The sequence below is a fragment of the Phasianus colchicus genome, chromosome 6 (genome assembly GCF_987193195.1).
Source record: "Phasianus colchicus chromosome 6, bPhaCol1.hap1.1, whole genome shotgun sequence".
NCBI classification, from domain to species: Eukaryota; Metazoa; Chordata; class Aves; order Galliformes; family Phasianidae; genus Phasianus; species Phasianus colchicus.
This window is the reverse complement of record NC_143441.1, coordinates 8,570,286-8,592,937: the sequence shown is the minus strand read 5'-3', so window position 1 is coordinate 8,592,937 and position 22,652 is coordinate 8,570,286. Positions and strand designations below refer to the sequence as shown.

Genomic DNA, 22,652 nt, shown 5'->3' with positions numbered 1-22,652 from the left:
GCAAGATGCTCGTGTTTCTGCCAGCCCTGAAAAAAAATACACTGGCCTCTGCTATCTGACAGTCAGTGTTAAAATGCCAGCAGTGAATAAATCTAACTAGCCTTCTATCTGCAAAAGTCTGCAAATGGCATGTAGGAGCAAAAAATGTAGGCAATTGCTACATCTGTTTTGTGATGATGATGGAGAGGAGGCAAAGTGAAATACAAGAGGAGGTGGGAAATTAGGCTTCAAATGCATTTTTAAAAAATATTTATGTTTTAAGGTTAAGCAGGCAGCTTTCAAGTACATAAAAGAATTTCTGTGGGAAAACAGGAAGGGAGCACTCTGTATGGCCAGAGTGATTTGGTGGTGATCATTTAGTGATGCAGATCCAGAAGACAGCTGAGTAGTAGAGTATTCAAAATAAAAGCTCTGGGATTTACTTTATTTGCCTTTTTTAAAATTTATTTTTCTTTTTAATAGGTTTTGTATTCTAACACTTTGCTTCAAAGCGCTGGCAGAGACTTGAAGCTTCGTTTTCAGTGTGAGCCCTGAGATAGCCACAGAATTGCTCGATGTTGAAACTTTTAAGTGAGGGTCAAATAATGGGGAGTTTGACACTGCTGTGGACTGAGTGTACTGATAATTTGGAGGTGATGCTGTAGTCCATTTCCTATGGTTTCCAGGAGTTAGCAGTAATGAATCAAAGCTGTCTTTGAATCAGTATGAATGCAATATGCGTTGCATAGTGGAAGTAACTGACCTCTTACAGAGGGAGAGTGATTTTTACCTCTATACTTTATTTGGGAAATACATTTGGGTGTCACTTGGGTAGGGTGTGCTGTGCTGCCTGCTCCTGGTTAAAGTGGTTGCGCTTAAAGACTGCTCATCTTCTCTGAGAGAGGATGTGACAATAATGATTAAATGAAACTTAATCACTGAACGAAATTAAATGAATCATAGAGTGGCTTGGGTTGGAAGGGACTTCAAAAATGATTCAGTTCCAACACCTGTGCCACGGGCAGGGCTGCCATCCACCAAACCAGCTGCCCATGGCCCCATCCAACCTGGCCTTGAGCACCTCCAGGGATGGGGCACCACAGCTTTTCTGGGCATCTGTGCCAGAGCATAAGGATCTCAAAATTCCTCTTTAGGTAACACACGTGGGCAACACCTTTGAGACTATGGAGGCACTTGCTGATACCTAATACAGGAGCACTTACTCTCCTGTCGTGGGTTTTGTTAAAAGCTTTGCTGTTTAATTTCAGTTGGTGATCATTTATCAGATGTTCAGTGAGGTGGTTTTTCTAATGCTTTTGCTCGTTCTCTTCTGCCTTTTTTTTTTTTGACAGCTCATCCTGGTATAGTTTCTAAACTCGTGCATTAACCTAAGTGTACATCTTCCTATGGGCTTTTCTGGGGATGTGTGTGGTGCGTGTTATGCAAGCATATGTGAGCGCACGTGCCTCCCTACAGCCCCTTCTCTTTGGGCTCTGGCAGCATCTGCTCCTGCACAGCAGTACCCTCAGCTTTTGAAGCAAAAGCCCTATTGATAAAGAAAACAATTCAAGAAAAAACAGCATTTTCATCCTACAGCATATGCTGATCAGCCGGCCTTTATAAATTCTTTGCTAACTGACGATGCGATTTCTTTGGAAGAAGCTCCACAAACAGCTTGGTGAGCACCTGTATCTTCTGTTCCACGCTGCGTGCGATGCTCATGTTACATTAAGGAATTAGATGCTCTGATGTTATTGCAGTCTCCTGCAGACCACATCTAAGATCCCAACACTGTATAATATAAGACTTGCTTTTAAATGAGGAAGAGCGAAGCCTGTTGCTAGGCAAAACCCACCTTTTCTCCCCGAGGTCGAAAGCTCCAAATGCGTGCGTTCTGCCTCCTGCGTCACGTCAGCACTGAGGTCTGACAGTCAAATCGGGGCTGACGTTTCTGATGTGTGAGGAGGAGAATGATCCAGTATGCTTCTCCATGGCAGAGCTGTCACCGTAGGACTGACAGTAGCGAGAAGTGCTCATCCCCGAGTGGCTGGGGATCCTGGGAACGTGCGGAAAATAGCAATGCGTGTCCCGTCAAAACGCCTCACCTCTAATGGCTATTTTCTGCCTGGTGCCATTTTGCTATTTGCATCCTCCCTTCAAGTATTTTACAGAAATCTGAGTCCTTTTGGAAACCCACCCAAACAACCAGAAGTGTATCTTACGTATTGTAGTATGTAAGTGATTAGTCATCACTTCTAGATTACCTAGAGGAGGAGGAGGAGGGAATTTATATTAAGCAAAGACGAAGAGCTTGACGACGTGATATATGTCTCAGCCATACCTGTCGTCTTGCCATTTTTTTTTTAATCCCCAGAAATAAAATCGGAAGAATTTTAAAAAATCTTCCCAAGAAACACTGTCATTTGCAGGTTTGACAGATGGTCGCTGCACTCTGTAAGCTTATTTTTCTACTTGTTTGCTTTCTCAGGGAAAATTTGAGTTGTTTTAACTTAAGATTCTGTGGTTTTCTCATACCTTTCCATTGAAAAATTGCGTTGGCGTTAGAAAACTATAACAAGAGGGGGAATTGTGAAGGAATGTCTTTGAGCATGATAAGATTATGTTCAGCATCAATGGCATAGAACTGTGTTGGAGTTGCAGGAGATCACATCCTGGATGTGATATTCTTTGCTTGCTTGCTTTGTGTCTGTTTTTTCGTTTGTCCTCTTAGTTTTATGAATAGTTAATGCACACTGCGTCGTACACTGAAGAATCCTGAATTAATCATTTGTGTTCTGGTTTTTGGTACAGGTTAGTTGGTTTGGGAAGTGTTTGATTGCAGTGTTATCTTCCCTGCCTGGCTGCTTTCCAGGTGAAACTGCAACGCACTGTACAACTTTGGGTTTCTCTGTGTGTTTTTCTCTTTGTTTCTAATTTTCGTGGTGGTGGTGGTGTTTTATTTTTGTTGATCGGTTTGCCACCATCACCTCTCTGGGTGTTGGCTCAATGAAATATATTTCTGTGTGTGCTTGAGTGCTTATGCATAATTTTCCATGCTGTTACTTTGCCACTCTCATCGTGGCAAAGTACGTTTCTCTGAGATAAATGACTGAAAATGCCCTGCTAGAAATACTGATGTGTGAGCGGGCTCGTGTACTTTGTCTTACTCTGCACAAATTATTAAGTGGTTTGTGGAAATGCTTTCGTTAATGTAAGTTGATGGCGTTGTAGAAATTCGTAGAGCTGTGTGCTCTTCTCTGTGCCTGAGGTTCTGGAGGGAGCAGGGCTTGATGCTGTGCAATGCTGAGTTGCATTTTGGTGTCTTGACATCCAGCTACTCCAATGCTTGAAGCTCTTGTGATCTGCCAGTGCTGCCTGGCAGCTGCAGCCAGGTGTGGCTTTCAGTATGCCTCGGAAACAAGGAATCTGGGATGATTTTCAGCTTTTTTTTTCTCTTTCCGAAGTAGAGTGCAGTGGGTTTCTTCCTATTTTCTGTTTTTGTGATGTGTACTAACTGCTTCAACCTCTGTGCACAGGCAAGCAGTGAGGAGTGGGCAGCTCAGCACACAGCTGGCAGATCAGCCTTGTCCCAAAATGCTCACATTCTTTCACATCAGTGACTCAGTTGGCCAACGCTTTCCTGATGAACAGCATATGTTGGTTGCAGTGCAGTCAATGCTATGCAGTGAGGCAAATCTTCAGGTGTATTTCTCCAGTGATAACCTGGAGGTCTCCTTGCGTACAGCAGGAAGTTTTTTTGGGAGTAGAGTTTCCAACCCATCCACTTCCCCTTCTTGAACATTTCAACTTAAATTTGGCTTACTGAACCTCAGTTCACCTCCCTGGCAAAGGAGGTCACTTTCCAGAAACCCTCATCTAGCTGATTTTCAGTCCTATTTGAAGATGTAAATTCTAGTTGGAGCAGCAGCTGTCGTTTAAAAACAAGCAAGTCTTTCTTGCTCATGCCCTCAGAGATTTCTGTTGAAGCAAACAGATGAGCTTATATATAAATATGTATATGTGCTTTTTTTAATGAGAAGTGCTGGAATTCACTAAAAAAGGTTAGAATTGAAGTGAGTAATCTTCAGTGCATAATGCAATTGTTAATTTTAGTTCTTTGCGTAGGAGCTGTTATGCCTTGAACAGCCGGCTCTAGCCTTCATTAGAGAAGAAGCAGGCAGTTTTGAGACAGGTGGAGCTGGATCAAGCTGTGAATGTGATTTACTTGAAGCCGGTCATTAGTGTTAGAAATCTGGTCTTGTCTACTGCATCCTTACCCGTACCATGATTGTTATTTACTTCTTGTCTTTTTCCAGGTTGACGATGATCCATCAAACTCTCTGAAGAACCAGCATGGAGATTGGCATGCTGAACTGCTAATGGGGACATGGGACTCAAGTTGTCGTTGATCATTTGTGTGGACTTAACTAGCGAAGAGCAACAGAAGACGCTAGGAAGACAGTGGGAATTATAGCAGTTTTTCAGGTAAATTGTTTCTTTAGTGTAGCCGCTTAGCTATGACTGTAACTGGTTTTTAAATGTTGTGTGAGCATGTAGATGAGCTGTGGGGTGATATGCAGACGTAGGGCTTGTGTGTGTGCACATCTTGGTTAGAAATCCATAACAAATTAAGGACCTTTTAACAGACCAGCTCTTGGTCTCGCAATTCATCATGTTTTGAAATTGTAGCAAAGTATCAGCTATAGCTGCAGGTTAGCCAATAGCATTACTCCTCCTGGGTAGAAGAGTAGGGGGATGAGGACAGTTCAAAGCTTGAATTGGCTTTCTGCAATCAGATTTATAAGTTTAATATTCCGTGTAGTTTCCTATCTTGCAAAATGCACAGTTCTCTAAGGAAATAGCGTTTCGATGTCATGTTGGAAGGATTTTGTTTTATTTGCTTATCATGTCAAAAGAAAGTCAAAAACTGAGACAAATAAGGTTACAAAATACTGGTACATTTTTTCACTTAAAGCATAGCTTTACGAAAATTGAAGCTGAGTGCTAACAAATCTGCTGAGTATTGATTAGAAGTTGTAAAAAGAAACATGGCAAAGTGGGGTTTTTCTTAATAGCCACTGTATCATTGTAGAGAAGAGGTGAGATTTTGAGAAAGACTCATAGAAAAAACTCCTCAGCTGTGGTTGTTTCTCCTGAAGATGTGTCTTAAGCCAAATGGATGGGGAGGAAGAAATAATTAAATTATTCATGAGTCTCACTTGACAATTGATCAGTGGGGAGGCTTGAAGAGGGTGCTAGAGAGGGGAAAAAAAATAATAATAGGCTTTAAATTTGAAGAGCTTTTAGAGCTTCTGTACAGCGACCCATTGTGAGCCAAGAGTAAATGCAGTTTGGTTAGGATATTATCATTAGAAATACCTGCCATGGGCATCCTGTAGGATTTCCACAGTGCTGGAGAGTGACATGGGGCTTGGGAAGAGGTTTAGACTTTTAATAATGGAGCTGTCAGTTTGATGCCTGCCACTGCTAGCCTTGAGAGTTATATTGCCAAATTTAGATTTTGTTTATATTGAATTATTACCCCTCCAACTGAATTTTTATTATTACTATTAACCAATATTGAGCACCACAGGCTTCTGTTATATACAGAAAACACGGTTGAGTGTTGAAAAGCCACAATATCATTGTTGGTGCTTGTCTTCTATTTTTCATTCTCTTTCATTTGAGGCTGTTGTTTTCTTAAAATTAAAAAAAAAAAAAAGGATCTAGGGGAGGGGAGCACATGCCAGCCCACCTATAAGGCAGAGTGGGTTCTTCCCTGCCTGGTGCCACTGACTTCTTTTGCAGAGCCCCTCGCCACCCCTCCCTTCACCCAGTTGTCTCAGAGCCTTGCCTTAAAGCTGTTTCTTCCCCCCCTGCAGCATTCTTTAGTTTGGAGCTCTGCTTGATTATCCCAAGTCAATTCTGCTGTTACCCAATGCTGTCAATTGAATACATCACTTCAGCTGAGGCGTACGTAGCTCTCAACTCCCTGAGCTCCTCACTTCGGTTTATTTATTGAAGGAAATGAAATGACTTGCCTGGGAATGTTAAAAATAAATAAATAAATAAATAAAAATTCATCCCTGGTGTTTTTGTGTGTGTGTTTGTGTTGTGGTATCTTGACCTTTCAGGTCACCAAATCTTGTTATTTTAATTTCTGTCTGGAAGAATGTCTGAGCAAGGTAAATTGAACCAGGAGACAGCGGAGGAAGCTGCGAAAGAGCAGGAGTCTGCCATCTCGGAAGCGACCCCGGACAACTGTATCCTTAATAAATCTGAAAGCTCAGAACTAGAGGAGAAAGAGGAAAAACTGAGCGATGGCAAGACAGAGCTGCAGGTAAGACGGGAATAGCGGATGTGTGCGTTAAATATTGATGTGTTATCACTGCACTTCCATTTCTATGACCTCTTTCATTGCCTACGCTTCCCTTATTTTATTCCCTCATAATTTGAGACTTGTCTCTTTTTTGTTGTTTTTTTTTTTTCCTCGTTTGGATCCTTTTATCTCCCTGTAAAATAAATGCTGTTATTTGTTATACCTTTCAAGCTCTTTAGGCTGCTGTCCATGTTATTAATTTTTCTGAGAAGTTAATTCCTACACGTCTGTGTTAGAGCTTGGTGAAATATTTGACTGTTTTCCCTCTTTGGGGATTTAGAAAACTACCTTGATCTCATGAATTTACAGGTAATACTAATAAATAATTACTTAATGTGTGGTTTGGTTTGTAGGTGTTACTGCCAACAAAAAGTTGTTTTGCAAAGCCTAAGAAGGTAATTTAACAAGAAGACTTTGTCGAATGAGGGGGTCTAAATCCATTTTGCTCAATGGAATATAAAATAAAGGGGGAGACTACAATTTGAGAGGAATTTGGAGAGGGGAAGCATTTACTTAAGTATGTCTTTTCTTGTAATTCTATTCTATGCAAAAATTACAAAACACTATACGGTGTTTGTGCTGATTGTACCTGATTTTAAAATGGATTAGGTGAGCAGAGGTGACTCTCTGTTCTTCTTGCTTTCCAGACTGGGTTTGGGGACGTTGTTTCTTGCAATCAGCACCTCATTAAAATACTGGTTTAGAAATGATTTGTTTACTTATCAGAAATGCTCTTGTTATGCACATTTCCTACTGAAGTGAAAACTGCTTTTTTTCTTTTTACCATACCCAGAAACGAGGTGCAAACCAGCAGAAAAAGAGATCTAAGGTAAGGGTCCCTGTCTGTTTGGAACTGCATGATGAGCTGCCATGTTCGGATGGAGAATTTGAGTCTGATATCTGTCTGCAATTGAAATGATGGCCTTCTGGTTAGTTGTGGTGGGTTTTTTGCTTGGTTGTCTGGTTGTTTTTTCCTTTTTTTTTCTTTTCTTCTAATCTTGTTGCACGGAGGTAGAGGAGTTCCTTTTAGGTAAGATATGTCAAGCATCCTATTATTTATCCCCAGTACTTACATGCTTGTGGGCTCGTGTGTTCATGTTAGACTGAGTGTGCTAATGGGGAAGGAAAAAACTTATTCCCTTTGCTTTGATAATGAACATTTTATGTTTGTTTCAATATTATTTTAATGGTTTAATTTTGATGTAAGTAGCAGAGGTTGTTTTACTCCAGGTTGGTGGGGGGGGAGAGGGGTATAGAGGAGCAAAGGAGCTTCTAGCGCAGGAGAAGCTCTTATAATTTTCCAAGCTGAGAATCTGTAAATCTTGAGTGTTTTATTGTCTTGTTCCTTATTATTTGTATTGGATTATCCACTCTGATTTTTGTAGTGGATTTAGTGGAAGTGAACCATAGAAGAAACGATTAAAAGCACAAAGAAACTAACCACCCCTCATATGTGGCTCATAGCTTATGATAGCTTTCTGTCCATATCTAAGTCAGATAAAGCTGTACTGGATACGTACTTAAGTGTTTGGGATGTTTAGGGACAGCTGATGTGCTGTTTATGTGACCTGGGATCAGCAGGAGTTTTTTCTCTCTGTTTTTTTTTCTGTCTCGTTCAGTCAGGAGCTAAGGGAAAGCTCGTCCGGAGTCTTGCTGTGTGTGAGGAGTCATCCCCTCGCCCAGGAGCGGAAACCCTTCACGACAATCAGGTACGTTTACAGTCATTGCTGTAGCTGCATGGTTGACCTTCAAGTTCTGTTGCATGGTTACATTACTTAATTGGGCATTTAGAAGTGTGTTTCTTGGGGGAAAGAATTAGCTTTGACAATGAACGCGTTTTTATGGAGTTGTCTGGTTTAGCGTGAACTTTATTTTGAAGTATTGGTTTTGCATTATGTCACAGGGTGTTGTTTGCTTTTTTTTCCAGACCCCCTGAAAATTTCAGCAAATGGAAAAGAATTCAAAAGAATTCGGTTTCTAAAATTAAAAAAAACAAATAGTACCAATCAAAAAGAATATTAATGTCATTTTCTCTAAGGCTATCTCTTCTGAGGCTGCACCAGATACAGTTACGAATATGCTTTGGTTTCTGGGTCCTCTGAGACTCCAGGTCATAACAGCATCCCGTTCACTTAAAATCTACAGGTCCTTTGCTCTCCAGAATACCTTGGAAGAGTCAAGGGTGCCTTCTATCAAGTGGCATTTGTTTCCTAAACTCTTGGTGTAGACTTGCCAGTATCAAAAAGCTTGTCTTTGAGTCTGTCTGTACTGGTAGTGTTGTATTCCCCGTGACTGGTAGTGTTCTGTCCCTTCGCCCCAGAGCCTAGCACTGGTGGGCAGTCTTTGTAGACACACTTCAAAAAATACCCCAGTTGAAAAACCTTAAATATGCTTCTTTGTTTGCCTGCTATGAACAAGACTTGAATAAAACACACCAACTAAAACCAAAATAACACGAGCACTGCCTGTATGTAATTTGAGATGTGTATGTGCAAACGAGATCAGCCATAGAGAGTTTGAAGAAGTGACTTCTTGTGAGCCTAGCACAAAAAAAAAAAATCACATTCAAGTGTACTTTCTCTCAGTTTCCTCTATTGACTTGAAATGAAACAAATTCAGCTCTCCTCTTCTCTCATATACGGAGAGATTTTTCTATTTTTTTATTTTTTTGAAAGACCAAAAACCAGGTTGTTTAGCAGGGGGACTTTTCCACGTTCTACTGCTCTACAATGACGTTTATGCAGTTGCTAGTTTTATTTCATCAGTTGTTCTGTTCTAGGTATATGCTAGCTTAACATGCGTTGCTGGAGATGCGTGGCTTTTGTTCTGCTTTCATTTGTACTTTCTATTGTTTACTGGAGAATGAAAAGGAGAATAATATAAATATAAAGAGACTGTATTAAGCATGGCATGGTAGTTGATAATGTACTGCACAGGACCTGTACTGAACCTCCCGACTCCAGGCAGAGGGGCTCCAGCTGCACGCAGAGCCCGACCCTACCTGATTGCACTGGGAACAGCAGGGGTGTCCGTGGCCATTCTGAAACAATAGTGGGAGATGAAATGCTCCCTGGACCTAGCTTCCATTTTGTAAAGATGAAGTTGGCTGGGTGTGATTAATGAGGTCAGAATCGCCTTTTTGCCCTCACTGCCCTTTGGCTAATGAACGTGGCTCAGCTTTGCCATGGGACCTGCAGCCTCCTCCTTGGAATGGCTGAAGGGTACAGGAAGCTTTGTGCCTACCCAGTTGCTTTGCTTTCACTTTATAGGAGAAAAAGCTTATTTTTCTTAATTTTTTTAAATTATTATTTAATCTTAATGGTTTACAAAGCACAGAAAATAAATTGCCAGAGAATGTACGGTACATTGCCAGAACTACAAAGTATGGATTGTACTGCAGACTTGATGTTTGTATTTATATTTGAATACTTGCCTTCATTTTCCTGTGTAAGGAAAAAACACTTGTTTACCTGTATTACTTGATCTTGAACGCTTACCTGATAGCTCACTATGTCCTTACTTACAAGGAATGTTGCCTTTAATGTTATACTATTGACCAATACGTGTATTACTGCAATTTGAACATTTATTTTGTTGTTCACTATACTTACCTTGTATCAATGTATTTATTAACACTGTATTTTATTATTGAGAAAAATCAATAAAAACATGACAAAATACCCAGTAGCTTGCTTTCACGACTCTACAGCCCTTCATGTGTGTTTCTTCCAGTGCAACCAAACATGGAAGTGTTATGTTAAATGTCAGACAGCATTTACTGTGTGTTCATATGTGTGCTTATGTGCACAGTCTGTTGTTTTTCACTGCAAGAAGTGCATGTTTGCAGCCATTGTTAAGCTGAAGGTCGATGTCCTGAGATTGGCACAGCCAGATACATTTTTTCTCCTCTGTTTGGAAAGCTGATGGCACGGTTGCTCTGCTCGGGGCAGCTCAGGGAGTCAGGGCTGTCCTCTGGGGTCTTCTGTCAGTGGTTGATCCAAGCCATGGGGTTTGAATGAGAAATTGTTCTGCCATTTGAAGTGGAAGAAAGCAGGCACGATCTTAGTCCTCTCAGTGCATCCAAGCAGGTTAGCAGACATTTTTCGGTCACCCCTTATCTCAAGTGGCCAGCAGTCCCCCCTTGTGCCCTCTGTACACTGAGATCTTGGCTAACATTGTCATCTAGAGAGAACAGAGGTAGGGATTAAGGACAGTAGTTCATATTAAATATGGGCTCTAAGGCTTTGTTTCTCCTTTACAGTGCTTTTCATCTTGAGTCCTTTGTGCCACATTCAATTAGACTGAGAAATTACCCAATTCCTGTCTTTCTATGGCATCTTTATGCTGCTACTACCTTGTTCCTTTAGGATTTTGTCTCACATGTCTTGTGATGGCTGACTTGTTCCTCACTCAAGACAAGAAAAACACCAAAATTTTGTTTAAAAAAAAAATATATATATATTGAAAGTATCAGTTAAATTAACAGAGGTCTTGTTCTTTTTTCTTAAAAAAAAGAATCCCGTATTTTGAAGCATTTAATCAATACTTCTGTTATGCTGCTATTCTTTGAAAAATGGTGAGGTAGGAGTATTGAGTAGCATTCAAGAAATTGTTTTATTTTGTTTTTTTTTGCTCCAGCAAAGGTGAATTTGGATTTCATTAACCTGATGCCAGAAATTTATCAGGCCTGCAGGACTCTCCTGTATTAAATATTGCATTACCAGGGAGCTTTGCTACAGCTTAATTCAATTTTTACACAAAAGCATATGTTGTGATTTTGGGATTTTTTTTTTCAACAAAAAATATAAACACAGAAGTCTGCTCCCTTAAGTTTTGTACAATCAGATTGTTTTCTTCAGAAGTTACCATAGCGTTATTTATATTTCTCAAGATATTTCAATTTGCATTTTATTCAAACGAACGCAGTATAAGCGATGCTGTAAGCAGGAAATAACAAGTTCCTTCAAGCAAATCAGAGAAGGCGACGAGCTTGAATTCTCAGTTTTAATTAATTTTTAAAGCTAAAGCATGCTTTCAAGGGGACTCGGTCTTTCTGAAGTACTGCATTTTTGAGGATATGTAGCGCCTTGGAGAATTTTGCTCACCACAACTTGTTTGAATATTGCAGTGCCCACTTCACCCCCTCAGCTGAAGGGATATTTGCATTTTTAGACATGAAGTGTGCAATACGGTAACTCAGCCATTTTGGATACGACTGAGTTTTATAATTGCCTGCGTATTTCTTCTATCAGAGCCTGAATGCTCAGTCTGGCTGATGCTGTCTTTATATGCACAAAGCAGTTCATGTGAACCTGCAACCTGCTTTTTCTGGGGAAAAAGCTTCCTTTTTCAGACCTTTTCCCACTGATCTTTTTTGATTTGACACGTAGTGTTTCTTAATTTTTAGAATTCCTACTAAGACCCATATGAAACGCATTTCACTGTTTTGGCAAGTCTTGAGAGTGAATTACTGAAGTGGAGAGTGATGTGCCTTTAATGTAGGTAGGCTGAAAGCACGTAGATATCAAATCACCTACTAGTAGAATTTGGCTTCTAAGATGATGTTATTCTCCTGGAAAAAAAAATCATTTTTCAAATAGGAAAGAAATGTACCTGGCTTCAGCTTTTCTAGCCATATGCAGTTTAATGTGTATCTCCACAGGCTGCGAATCACAGAAACTGTATTGAATCTGGCCCTAAAGTTATGTATTTTTTTCTTCCCAACAGGAATCAATACAACTACAGCTTTCAAGTTTTCCTAGTTTGCAAGAAGAAGATAAAACTAATAAAGATGACTCCGAGAAAGAAAAAGAGAAAGATAAAAATAAAGAGAAAGATAAAAACAGTGAGAAAAACAAGATCAGAATGTTATCAAAAGGTGAATTTGGAATATTTAAGTTGCTGTAACTACTCTTATAAGCATGCATTTCTTTATTTGAGCATAAGTACTCAGAAACGTTCTTGTACATTGAGAAAATTCAGAACGTGAAGTGTGCATGCGTAAATTTTTCATAGAGACATTGGCCTTTGAAAGTGAGAAACCTTCGATGTGGATATTTTTTTTCCATGTAAAATAATTGCTTTGAATACTTAAGTGTGGTGGTGGTGTGAACTTATCTGTATGTTAATGTGTATGGTTATGTAAAGGATAAGTCTCTGGCTAATATTCTTTTTCTCCCTCTGGTAATGATAATACACTGACGTGTTGTTTGTGCTGTGTAGGCAGCAGAGTAATCTTGGTTAGTATCACTACTCTATGTCACAGAATTTCTTTCAAATACCATAAGGAAATCCAGCCATGACCTTTAACCTGCACTGCCACCTGATATTGCAGTTACCTATCACCTATTATCACCTACTACAACTTCTTCAGGACCGATCTTACATCTAAATACATTATTCATATTTGAAAAATATTTCATATTTGAAAAATCTTTGTATTAATCCACGGTACAAACTTAGAGCATAACGTCTTAAAAATAATGGTTGCCTACCTGGGCGCAGATCCGCAGCTGGTGTGAATTGTCATTTGGCTTCAATGGAGCTCTCCACAGCTCACGCCAGCTCACGGATCTGCCCGTACCTTTGGTTCAGGCAGTGTGGCAGTGCTGGGAAATTAATTCTGACTGCTGTCACGCGTTACCTGCCTACTTTCAGGTGTCACTGGATTTTTCAGTCTGTTAATAGAATTCCTCCTGGCAGCACGCCTCATTTTCTGTGCGTGCAGCGTGCATTAAGTGGTACAAAGTGATGAGTAAAACCATTTTTAAAAGCTTTGGAGTTTAAAGGAAGAGGATGGAAATGACTTGTTTGGCACTGATGGTTTCTCATGATTTTCAAATGGCTAATATTTTCTTTCAACGTCTACTTTTGGTGCTATGTCCTGTAGAACAGTAGGATGGAATCATGAGCATCCACCTCATGCTTCCAAGACTAAATTTCTTTTTACATATTTTAACTTGAACTCCAAATGAATGTTTTCTTTCTGAATATATGCTTTCAGGTTGCGGTTGGAAAATGGAACTTGGTTGAAAGTATAGCTTAATCGTAACTGTTGAAATAAAATAAACGAGTGCAGAGTATTTGTTTTTATTTTTCAGATTGCAGTCAAGAGTATACAGACTCAACGGGGATAGATTTGCATGAGTTTCTCATTAACACATTAAAGAATAACCCCAGGTAAGCATTTTCTGTGTTAGAGTTGACCCATTTGAAATTATACCTGTCAGTCTTAGACATCCCATAAAGCGTACATCATGTTTTATTAGTTCTGTAGACGGGTGTGAGGGAAAATGTAAAGGAAGGTAGGTTTCTAATTGAACAAAAAGCTGTTAAAACTCATCAATTCTACTCCTCTTCCAGTTATCCATCACTTAATTTCATTTCCAGTGACATCTGGTCTTTGTTCTTACCTTCTTGCATGTAGCATCTATGTGATTTTAGGGGTACGATATTATAACAATTGCAAGGTTTGTATATGAATATAAAGTAGCTTTCTTTTGGTGTCGCTGTAGACAATTAAAACCCTGTGCACAGTGCTGAATTCTGTTGGTATTCCTACAGTTTTCATTTAGAGCAGTGAGCCCATTTCTGATAAATTTGTCTCTCAAGGCTTAAGAAAGGATTTGTTCTGAATTTATTTCATGTGTTAATTTCATCGAATCTGTTAGATAGATGACATGTAATAGAAAATCTAGAAGTAATGATAGGTTACAGGTCGTGTAACCTTTTCTATAGATCAGGCGGCATGCAATCAAGAACAGCTGGTAATTAGCTTCATGCCCTGCCCCATGCCATCATGGTGGCAACTCTTCCTCGCCAAGCAGCACAACCCAGCTCTGGGCACACACCCATCACTCAGCAACAACCAGACACTGGCCCAAGACAATTTCTCTTCCCTTAGGGGGGCCAGGCAAGCCAAAAGGTTGGTCACTCGTGATGTAGATGATAAAGTCCTTGAACAGTTTTAACTGTACAAAATGAGAAAGTTCAAGAGAGTTAAGGAGTGATGGACTTTGTCAAGCTTACAAAAATTGCACACGTGGGGCTATACTTGGAAATATTTGGCAGAAGAGGGAGGAAAAAGGAACACTTGAGAACTTTCAGTTGAATAACAGAATATTTGGAGTAAGAAATGCAACAGTGTCTCCTGGGAGTCCCTATTCATGGCGTTGATCTCTACTGTGCTCTTAACCAGATCAGTCTGCACAGTCTTCTCGCTTAATGTTCACTGCCTGCAGAAAGATGTGCGTCCTACAGAATGCTAGATGTTTATGTGGACAGCATCTTTTTTCACTAAAGAGTCTAGGCTAGGTGGAAATGTCATATTCCATCAACAATGGTGAGAAAACACCAGAGCTAGCTGCAACAGTCAGGGCAGCGTTCTGTGCAACACACTGATACAGCCCCATGTGGCTGGAAGCCTGCTGACTGTACTTGAATGCAAGGAAGGTCTCAGTCTGTCTTCATGTCAGGAAAGATGCAGCACTGCCAAGTGGAATCTTCTTCAGATGTGCCAGGGCAACACATTTCGTTTTCTATGGGGCATGGCTGGCCACACTTGAAAAATTGCCTTACAAATGTTGGCATATTCGGTCTTTGATCTAAACTGGCTATTGGTAGTTGATGCTACAGTTCCTTGCGTGTTTTTTTTTTCTTTTTCTTTTTGACAGGGACAGGATGATACTCTTGAAAATGGAACAGGAAATTATTGATTTTATTAGTGACAACAAGTAAGTAGAGCTCTGCACTTGGTTGAGACGTCACGTGTGCATGCAGAAACGCATCCGAGTGATTGATGCACTCATATGGACCCCAGCATCCTGAGCCTTTTTGCTGGCACGTCGCAAGATCAGGCTTTTATGTCCTGACACACTGTGTCTGCTTAAAATACAATGGATGTAAATGAAAACCTTTTGCTTTTCTTCTTGCAATAACTTTTCAATGGCTTCCACTGGCTCTGCTCAGTTGGATCTGAAAATATTAGTCAAGCTTTCAGCACGGAGGATATGACACGGGCGTTTCTGAAGAGACACACTCAATCAAATATGCTGTCATGCAGGTTTCCCTGTGTGCTCTGTTATTCTAGCATGCTGGAAAACAGAACTGAACTTTGGGGGGGGGGGGTTGTGCTGGTTGTTTTTTTTTTTTTATATATAAACTGTTGCTATAGCTTTAAAAAGTAGAGAGTCAGATTAGAAGCAGCAGAAGAAATTGCACTCTTGGGAAATAAACATTGTGACAGAAAAAGAGGAAAGGAGAGAGTGTGCCAATCTAGGTCTCCCCAGCATCGCTCTGTGCCTGTCCTTTAGGAGAAGGGCAGCAATCTGTTGCTGGTATCTCTCAGCAAATCTGTGTGTTGTAGTGCCCGGTTGATAGCATGGGGTGTGAGCTTTGTAGTGCGTGGAAATGTGCTCATTAGAAATTGTAAATATAATTGCTTACTCTTTTCTGCCTTCTTGTAGTGAGCATCAGTGTGCAAAGGCACAAAGGCAAAATTTTCAGACTGTCTGCTGAGTTACGAAATGCACTGCTGTTGTCAATTGATTGTAGCTCAGAGGAAAATGTAATTATCAGTGGAATTTGTTGTGTTTTTTTTTTCCAGTAATCACTATAAAAAGTTTCCTCAGATGTCTTCATATCAGAGGATGCTGGTACACAGAGTGGCAGCTTACTTTGGGATGGATCACAATGTGGATCAAACTGGGAAATCTGTAATTATCAACAAGACCAGCAATACCAGAATGTAAGTAGAATCTGTTGTGCTTTCCTCGTTCCGTTTCACAAGAGCTGGTTGGTACTATGACTGTGTGACATTTTTTTCAGTAAACATATATTTTTTTAAATAAGGTGTGAATACTGTTTATCAATTTTTATTGGGGGAGGAGAGGACAGGGTTGTCTCCAGAGCTAGCACTGTTAGTTTATTTCAGGGATTAAAGATAAATAAGGAGAAATCGAGCCACCCTGATCTTTGCAAGCATCTTGTGTAACACATTGGAATGTTGTATTCCCTGACTCCTTAATGCCACCAGTTCACTGCAGAAATGAGTTTATTGCTTTATCTGTCACCTCATACCATACAAGTATACTCCCAAATAACCTAAATGTATTTGGAAGGTTGCCTCTTCCCTGGTTCTGGCTCTCTGTGCTTCAGGATTCATTGTCTGCCCAACCTGATGATTTAGCATTTGATTCCTCTCCACAACCTGCTGCCGTTATTCATTCCCTTCTCCTCTTCCTGATTCTAGTTTATTTTATTTTCAGATCTGATAGAAACCACACATTTCTTATGGGATATAAAGTTCTTCTTGTGGTTGAAATGCATTGCAAAATTCCTGGCGGGTTAAGTGTTGGTTGGCATGTTTTCTGCTCTCCTCTGTGAACCTGTATAAAGCTAGCAAAAGCTCAGTACAACATTTTTGACTGGTTCAGCAAAGATACAATCATGTCCATGCCTGTCAGCACTGCTTCTTCTGCCAGGTGCCACATGTACATTAACCATAATGGAAGCAATGGTCTTAGTCTCTACCTATAAACAATATAATGAAGAGGAAGTAATTACTACCAGGTAATTAAGTTTTGGTATCTGGTATTGGAACATTAATGCCCCATTTGAAAATTGTGTACTTCCTGTATTCAATTAGTAGCACAAATAAAAACCTTTATTTCATTCGCATATCCAGCAATTAGGTGATTTACTTAGACTCAGGTGCTGAGAGTATGTGTCAACATACTACAGATAGAAGGTGATAGCATTTTACAAATATATTTTATAAATACAGTTTGTGTTTGTATCACAGAAGGTTTTGATCTTGCAGAAGCAGGTAGTCCCTCTAGCACAATGGTGTTTGTTATTTCTCTCAGCCTTAAGAACCTTCCACGTGCGTAGGAAATTTAAGATTATGGAAAATTTATTATAGGTTCTTCTCTTGGGTATCCCCTAAGATATCCAGGCACCTGTAAAACAGCGCTTAGACATCGATGTTTTTAAAGGTTTAAATAAACTGTGCTGCAACAGTCTGATTTTCACAAGTCAAGAGAATGACAGTAACTCGATAAACTTAGCACTCAAGCTGCTGGCTCTTAGCCTCAGGATCTGATAATACCTGCCCATGTGCACTGGCTGTGTTTGGATATGAATAAAGAAAGCTGGGTATGCAGTAAACCAGTGTTCGTTCCTAAGCTGCGAATGAGGGAAAAAAAATGCATCTTAAATCACATTTGATCATATTTTAATGATTTTTAGGCATTTCTCTGTCTTTACTGTTATCCGTTTTCCCTTAATATCTGTCACCTCTGGAGTTCAAGAACTACAGATCTCACCACGCTGCCTTCTCCCGGTGATAATATCACATTGTGTCTGGTAATGCTTTGCCTGTCTGCGTGGCTGCACATCTCATATTGGTAGCACTGGAACAGCACTTCTGGGGAGAACACTGAAGCCTCATTCAACTGTAAAAACTGTGTCCAGGTGTTTTGCGGTAGCTGCAGCTTCTGGCATGTTGAGAAGGCAAGCCTGGTTACTGGTGCTCATGGGCAGCTTGTGGGTGGGCTTGTTGTTACTGTGAGCACAGCTTTCCTGTAAGCACCATATGAACTGCAGACTTTTCCCCCTTCTGTAGTGACTTGAAGGTAGATAACTAAATGATATGGAACTTCGTATCATGGTTCTTCTGGTATGTTATTTACCATACTTTGGTACTGCCTTAAAATAAAGCTTTGTAGAGGCTCTTTTTTTCCTATAATTGAAGGAGATAGCATGTTGCTTTTTTTTGTTTGTTTGTTTCATGTTCCTGGCTCTGACAGAAAATAGACATTATCCAGTATTAATAAGAGTTGATGAGATTTTATTAAACGCAGCAGAAAGTTCCACATCTGAAAACATCCACTGTGATTTCACGTGTGCTGCGTTTCACTGTTCTCAGGAGAAGCAATTTTGTTTAGTTCAGAATCAACACCAAATACTGGGAAAGTGTCGATTCTATTAATTACTCCTTGGAAAATATCCAGAGTACCAGAGAAACTGGAGAGCAGTTAGAAGACTGTTCAGAGTGGTTAATGCTGTTCTGTGAAGCTGAGTCTTTGTCGTTCAATACAAGCTCATGGAGGGCCCCACAGATACTATGAAGGTTTGCATTCTGTCAATAAATTATCTCCTTATGGTGTATGACTCCCACAGTAGCTGCATCTTCTCATGAGGGCTCGAGTTCTTCAGTTCAGAAAGCATCTGACTCTGCAGAGTCACCACGTGGGCTTGAATACGCATCGTGTAGCTTATGTCTCAGTTGAGCGAGGGCTCGTGTCACATCTTGGCTCCCACTCGCAGGTGATGAGTTGTTCCCTGGCTCCAGGCAATGAGATGGATTTGCTCTGCTCAGCATGGCTCCTCCAGTCTTGCTGCTCATGAGTGCTCGCAGTCACAAGAGTCAGGAGAATTCATGGCTTTGAGGTGGATGGGCTGCTTGGTAAAATTGGGTGTAGTCTGTTAAATGGGGGACAGGAATGTGAGTGGAATAAATAGAGGCATTTCATTTATTTCATCAAATGGCAATGTGTAGGACAACACACTCCCTCTTTTGGATACCTGAGACACTAAGGAATAAACAGCTACTTTTAGGGAGGTAGAGTTTTAGATGGTGCTCGCTGAGGAGATCATGGCTGGAAGTATGGCTGTGACTTTGTCCAGTCAACCATGTTGTTGTATGGAGAGGGGAAACTGATGGTAAGAAAGCTTTAGGATTTGATTCTCTCTGGGATTGTAGTCTTTTACTTTAGTCAACTCTCAATGGATGCTCCCTTAAAACAGCAGTTATATCTGAATGACTGTTTTGCAGGCTGGAAACTAATAGAAGTGAGGGGCTTAATCTAAGGTGTATTTTGTTATTTATTGAAATATGAACAAGCCATACCGTTTATGATGTATTTGTTTTATAAAATTAAATTCTGAAACACAGATGACCTATACTAGCAAAGTGCTTCAAAAAGGTCTTGAGCTCTCATTATAGAAAAGTGAGTTCTAAAATTACCTTTCACTATGGTCTTTAAAATCAAGAGTAAATTAAAAAACAAAGGGAAGGAATTTCAAAAAAGAAATATCCTTTTTTTCCAGATCTAATATATTACAGAGTTCTACCTAAACTGAATTGTCCAACTTTTAAAATCTTTTTCTCTGCAGTATATGTGAGAAAAAGTGAGCAATGAATAAAGGATTACTTGTTTTGGTTTTAGATTCAGAGAGCTCTAAATAATACTTAAAATGGGAAGGCTGTTTTATTCATTATGAAATTGCTGGTGCCAGCATTGTAATGTATGTTTGTCTGTGATCTGTGTCTGCCTGTCGTATACTAAAATGCATAGGGAATTTAAGACAGTCAAATATGATATCAACAGAAGTTTGGAATAGAAACAATATATTAGAGCGGACATCCTAAACTGGAGCAAAAAAATGTGTTCGTGTCACTTTCTATTCTGTGTACCTTCATAATTCCTATCAGACAACTGAAAGAGCTTTACGTGAAAACCATTCATGTAATAATACCTATCAGTTCAATCAAATTCATTCATTACGTTATGGTGATAGGTGGAAAAAATGTAGGGGAAGTACATTTTGAGTGCTTGGTAAATGGCGAGGGTTTTCATTCAGCTGAGATCAGCCCACATGTGCCAGGTATGTCTGTGCCACAGCCCACACACGCACTCGTGCACGTTAGTGTATATGCATGAGTGGCAAGGTTCATCAGAATGGAGAAGGAGGAGTGCTTATGTTACGTAATTGATTTTATTTAGACATTCTCATACATTCTGAGGGTGTAACACACCTATTAGCAACTTTATTCCGATACTCACATCTTCAGTTATGGCTCATTTTTTTCAAGAGCGTCCTGGTAATCATTGTACTATCTGGTTCTCTTCTTTCCTGCTGTCAGTATGTAAATATTGATTTAATACTGGCCCAGCCAGAAGGGATTTTGTTCCTTTGTGATGCCCCTAAAAACTCAGGGCAGCACTACGATGTTTTCTGTATTGCAGGAGTTTCTTTTAGTCTGGACTTGAACTGTATCAGCAGGTGACATACATAAAATGTGCACTTTGTCTGTCGTAGTTAGTCTTGTAGATTATCAGCCTGTGCTATTTTATGTCCTTTGTGTATGGGGGATTTGATTCGCCTGAAGAGAGACGAAGTTCTCAGATTTCCTTTGGAGTATTTACAAAGTGATCTTTCTGTGGATCTCATCTGTGATCTGTGCTAGCAGAGGTGCGCTGTGCTAATTTCACCATTTTAGGAGTAGAATCTGGACTTCAGTATCAGCAAAATGGTATGCACTGAATGGTGACTATTTCCACGAGGATTAGTTTTCCTCTAAACTGAGGTGCCAGGAAGACTTTATGGAGATGCCAAACATAATGGCCTTTGGAGCATGTAGCAAAGTATCCCTTTCCCCTTGAGCGAATAAGGTGTTCATGGTTGCTTGGTGGAAGTGACTTCAATTTCTTCAAGTGCTTGTTTGCTGATGGGAAAGGCAGAGCGTATTCCACAAACAATTGCTAGCAGCTGGGTTTTGTTCAGGTATGTGGCAGTAGTTATGCTGTGTACCTGAATACCTATACCTTACTTTTCACAAGATTCCAGTCAAAGCAGTCATCATTTGTGAGAGTTTGAACCACAAACTGGTTTTCTAGTTGCTGGGGGTCATCTTTGTTTTGTTTTTCACCTCCCTGTTGTAACACAGAGCATTTGCCTGGCAAGCCGTTGCTGTATGATCCTGCACCTGCACTGAGGCGCCTTATGGCATCCTTGCTTGTCACACATGCACAGGGGGTAAACGTCTCATGAGAACAGAATCGCTTTTGTTAGCCACATGAGAGAGGAAAACAGATGAACAGCATTATTTTTGCTTTTATTTCCTTTCTGTTGTGGTTCATGTTACTTTTCTTCAAGGGAGCTTGAAGTCAGCTGTGTTTCTCTGTTTTCTGTTGTAGTTCCCTCTTTCCCATGCTTACAACAGCATGGTTCTTTCTCACCTACTAAGAAATGAGCAGAAGCTGGGGATATCTACATGTTCCTTCTGGCATGTAGTTGATGTGCAATCAGTACAGCAGAGTCATGTGTGAACATAGACAGAAATGTAAGGGTGAGCAGTAGCTGCATGCAACTTAAATGGAAAAGCTGTATAAGTGAGCAATAACACCAAAATTGGCCAAGATATTTTGTTCCAGTTTAAGACAAACATTATGCAACTAAGAATTTACTAAAAACATTGATTAAAGCAATAAAAACACACAGTAATAGCTATGAAGTATATGTAGCTACATAGTTGTATATGTAGATTTAAAGTAACGAATTATACTAATTTTCTTGGATTTTTATTTCTTGGACATGTTCATTTTTTAAATAATGACTAAATTTAGGATATATTGAGAAATTTAAGGGAATGGGAATAGTGTTTAGGATGGAAAAGCTTGGTGTCCAAGCAGTCACTGCTGTGATGCTCAGCTTGTAGCCTTTCTCTTATTGCTGACCTTACCCACTGCAGCTCTAGCAGGGGAAGGCTTTCACATCCCAAAACAAGCAAGCAAGTTGCCAAGAAACTCTTGGGAAGAACATGAAGAGGGACTAGACATTTCACATTGAGATTCAGGAAACATCCACCTCCAGCAGAGTCCTGTGCATGTTACCAACTGATTGGCATTTTAGCAACATGTTAATGTGATGCTACAGCCATTTGTTTCAGTTATAAAGTCCAGTCCTCTCTGAATGCCTTATCTGTGGTTGAGCATTCATCCTTTCAGTACTTGGTGCTGAATCTCTTCTCTGGAAGAAATCTCTGGAAGAGATTCAGGTTATTTTCTCCCAGTCTTATTAATTTTTGCGAATTGTTTATTTTCTTTAGATTAACACTACTTGAATTAGGACAGCCTTTTTTTTTTTTTCTCAACACATGTTCTCTCTTGTTAGTTTCACGCCTGTCTTACCTGTAAGATAGAAAAAAAATAGTTGGTATGTGTAGGGCTGAGCTGAATATGACTCTTAAATACTGTCTTCGTTCATACTTGGATCATTGCTTGCCATATTCTTGCAAGCTATGGAAATGTCTTGCTCTGTAAATGAGATGTTAGGGTAAATGAACCAGTTCTAATAGCTCCAGTATTAAATTTTCATCTAATGTAATTTATCAATACTAAATTATTTGTAATTAAGGTGGACATGTAATTTACAGCCGTTGTACAGTGTAATGAAATATTAGTTAAGCATTAATTAGAGGAAATATATTATTTTTCTGGGTTTTTAATCC

General features: G+C 39.8%; 1 protein-coding gene across 22 annotated transcripts in view; it reads left to right on the top strand.

Annotated features, from left to right (window-relative positions):
* ARPP21 (cAMP regulated phosphoprotein 21) overlaps positions 1–22,652 on the top strand; it is a 130,908-nt gene that overhangs the window by 28,042 nt on the left and 80,214 nt on the right. For 13 of the 22 annotated variants that reach the window (XM_090142354.1, XM_090142358.1, XM_090142357.1 and 10 more), the window contains exons 2-10: positions 4,296–4,464; positions 6,114–6,319; positions 6,712–6,753; positions 7,152–7,187; positions 7,978–8,067; positions 12,086–12,236; positions 13,459–13,537; positions 15,031–15,090; positions 15,963–16,103. In XM_090142354.1, coding sequence (XP_089998480.1) covers positions 6,152–6,319; positions 6,712–6,753; positions 7,152–7,187; positions 7,978–8,067; positions 12,086–12,236; positions 13,459–13,537; positions 15,031–15,090; positions 15,963–16,103 — 767 coding nt within the window. In that variant the 5' untranslated portion in view covers positions 4,296–4,464; positions 6,114–6,151. Of the gene's footprint in view, positions 1–4,103; positions 4,214–4,295; positions 4,465–6,113; positions 6,320–6,711; positions 6,754–7,151; positions 7,188–7,977; positions 8,068–12,085; positions 12,237–13,458; positions 13,538–15,030; positions 15,091–15,962; positions 16,104–22,652 lie in introns of those variants that run through there. The other 9 variants (XM_090142362.1, XM_090142361.1, XM_090142360.1 and 6 more) reach the window with 3 other exon arrangements.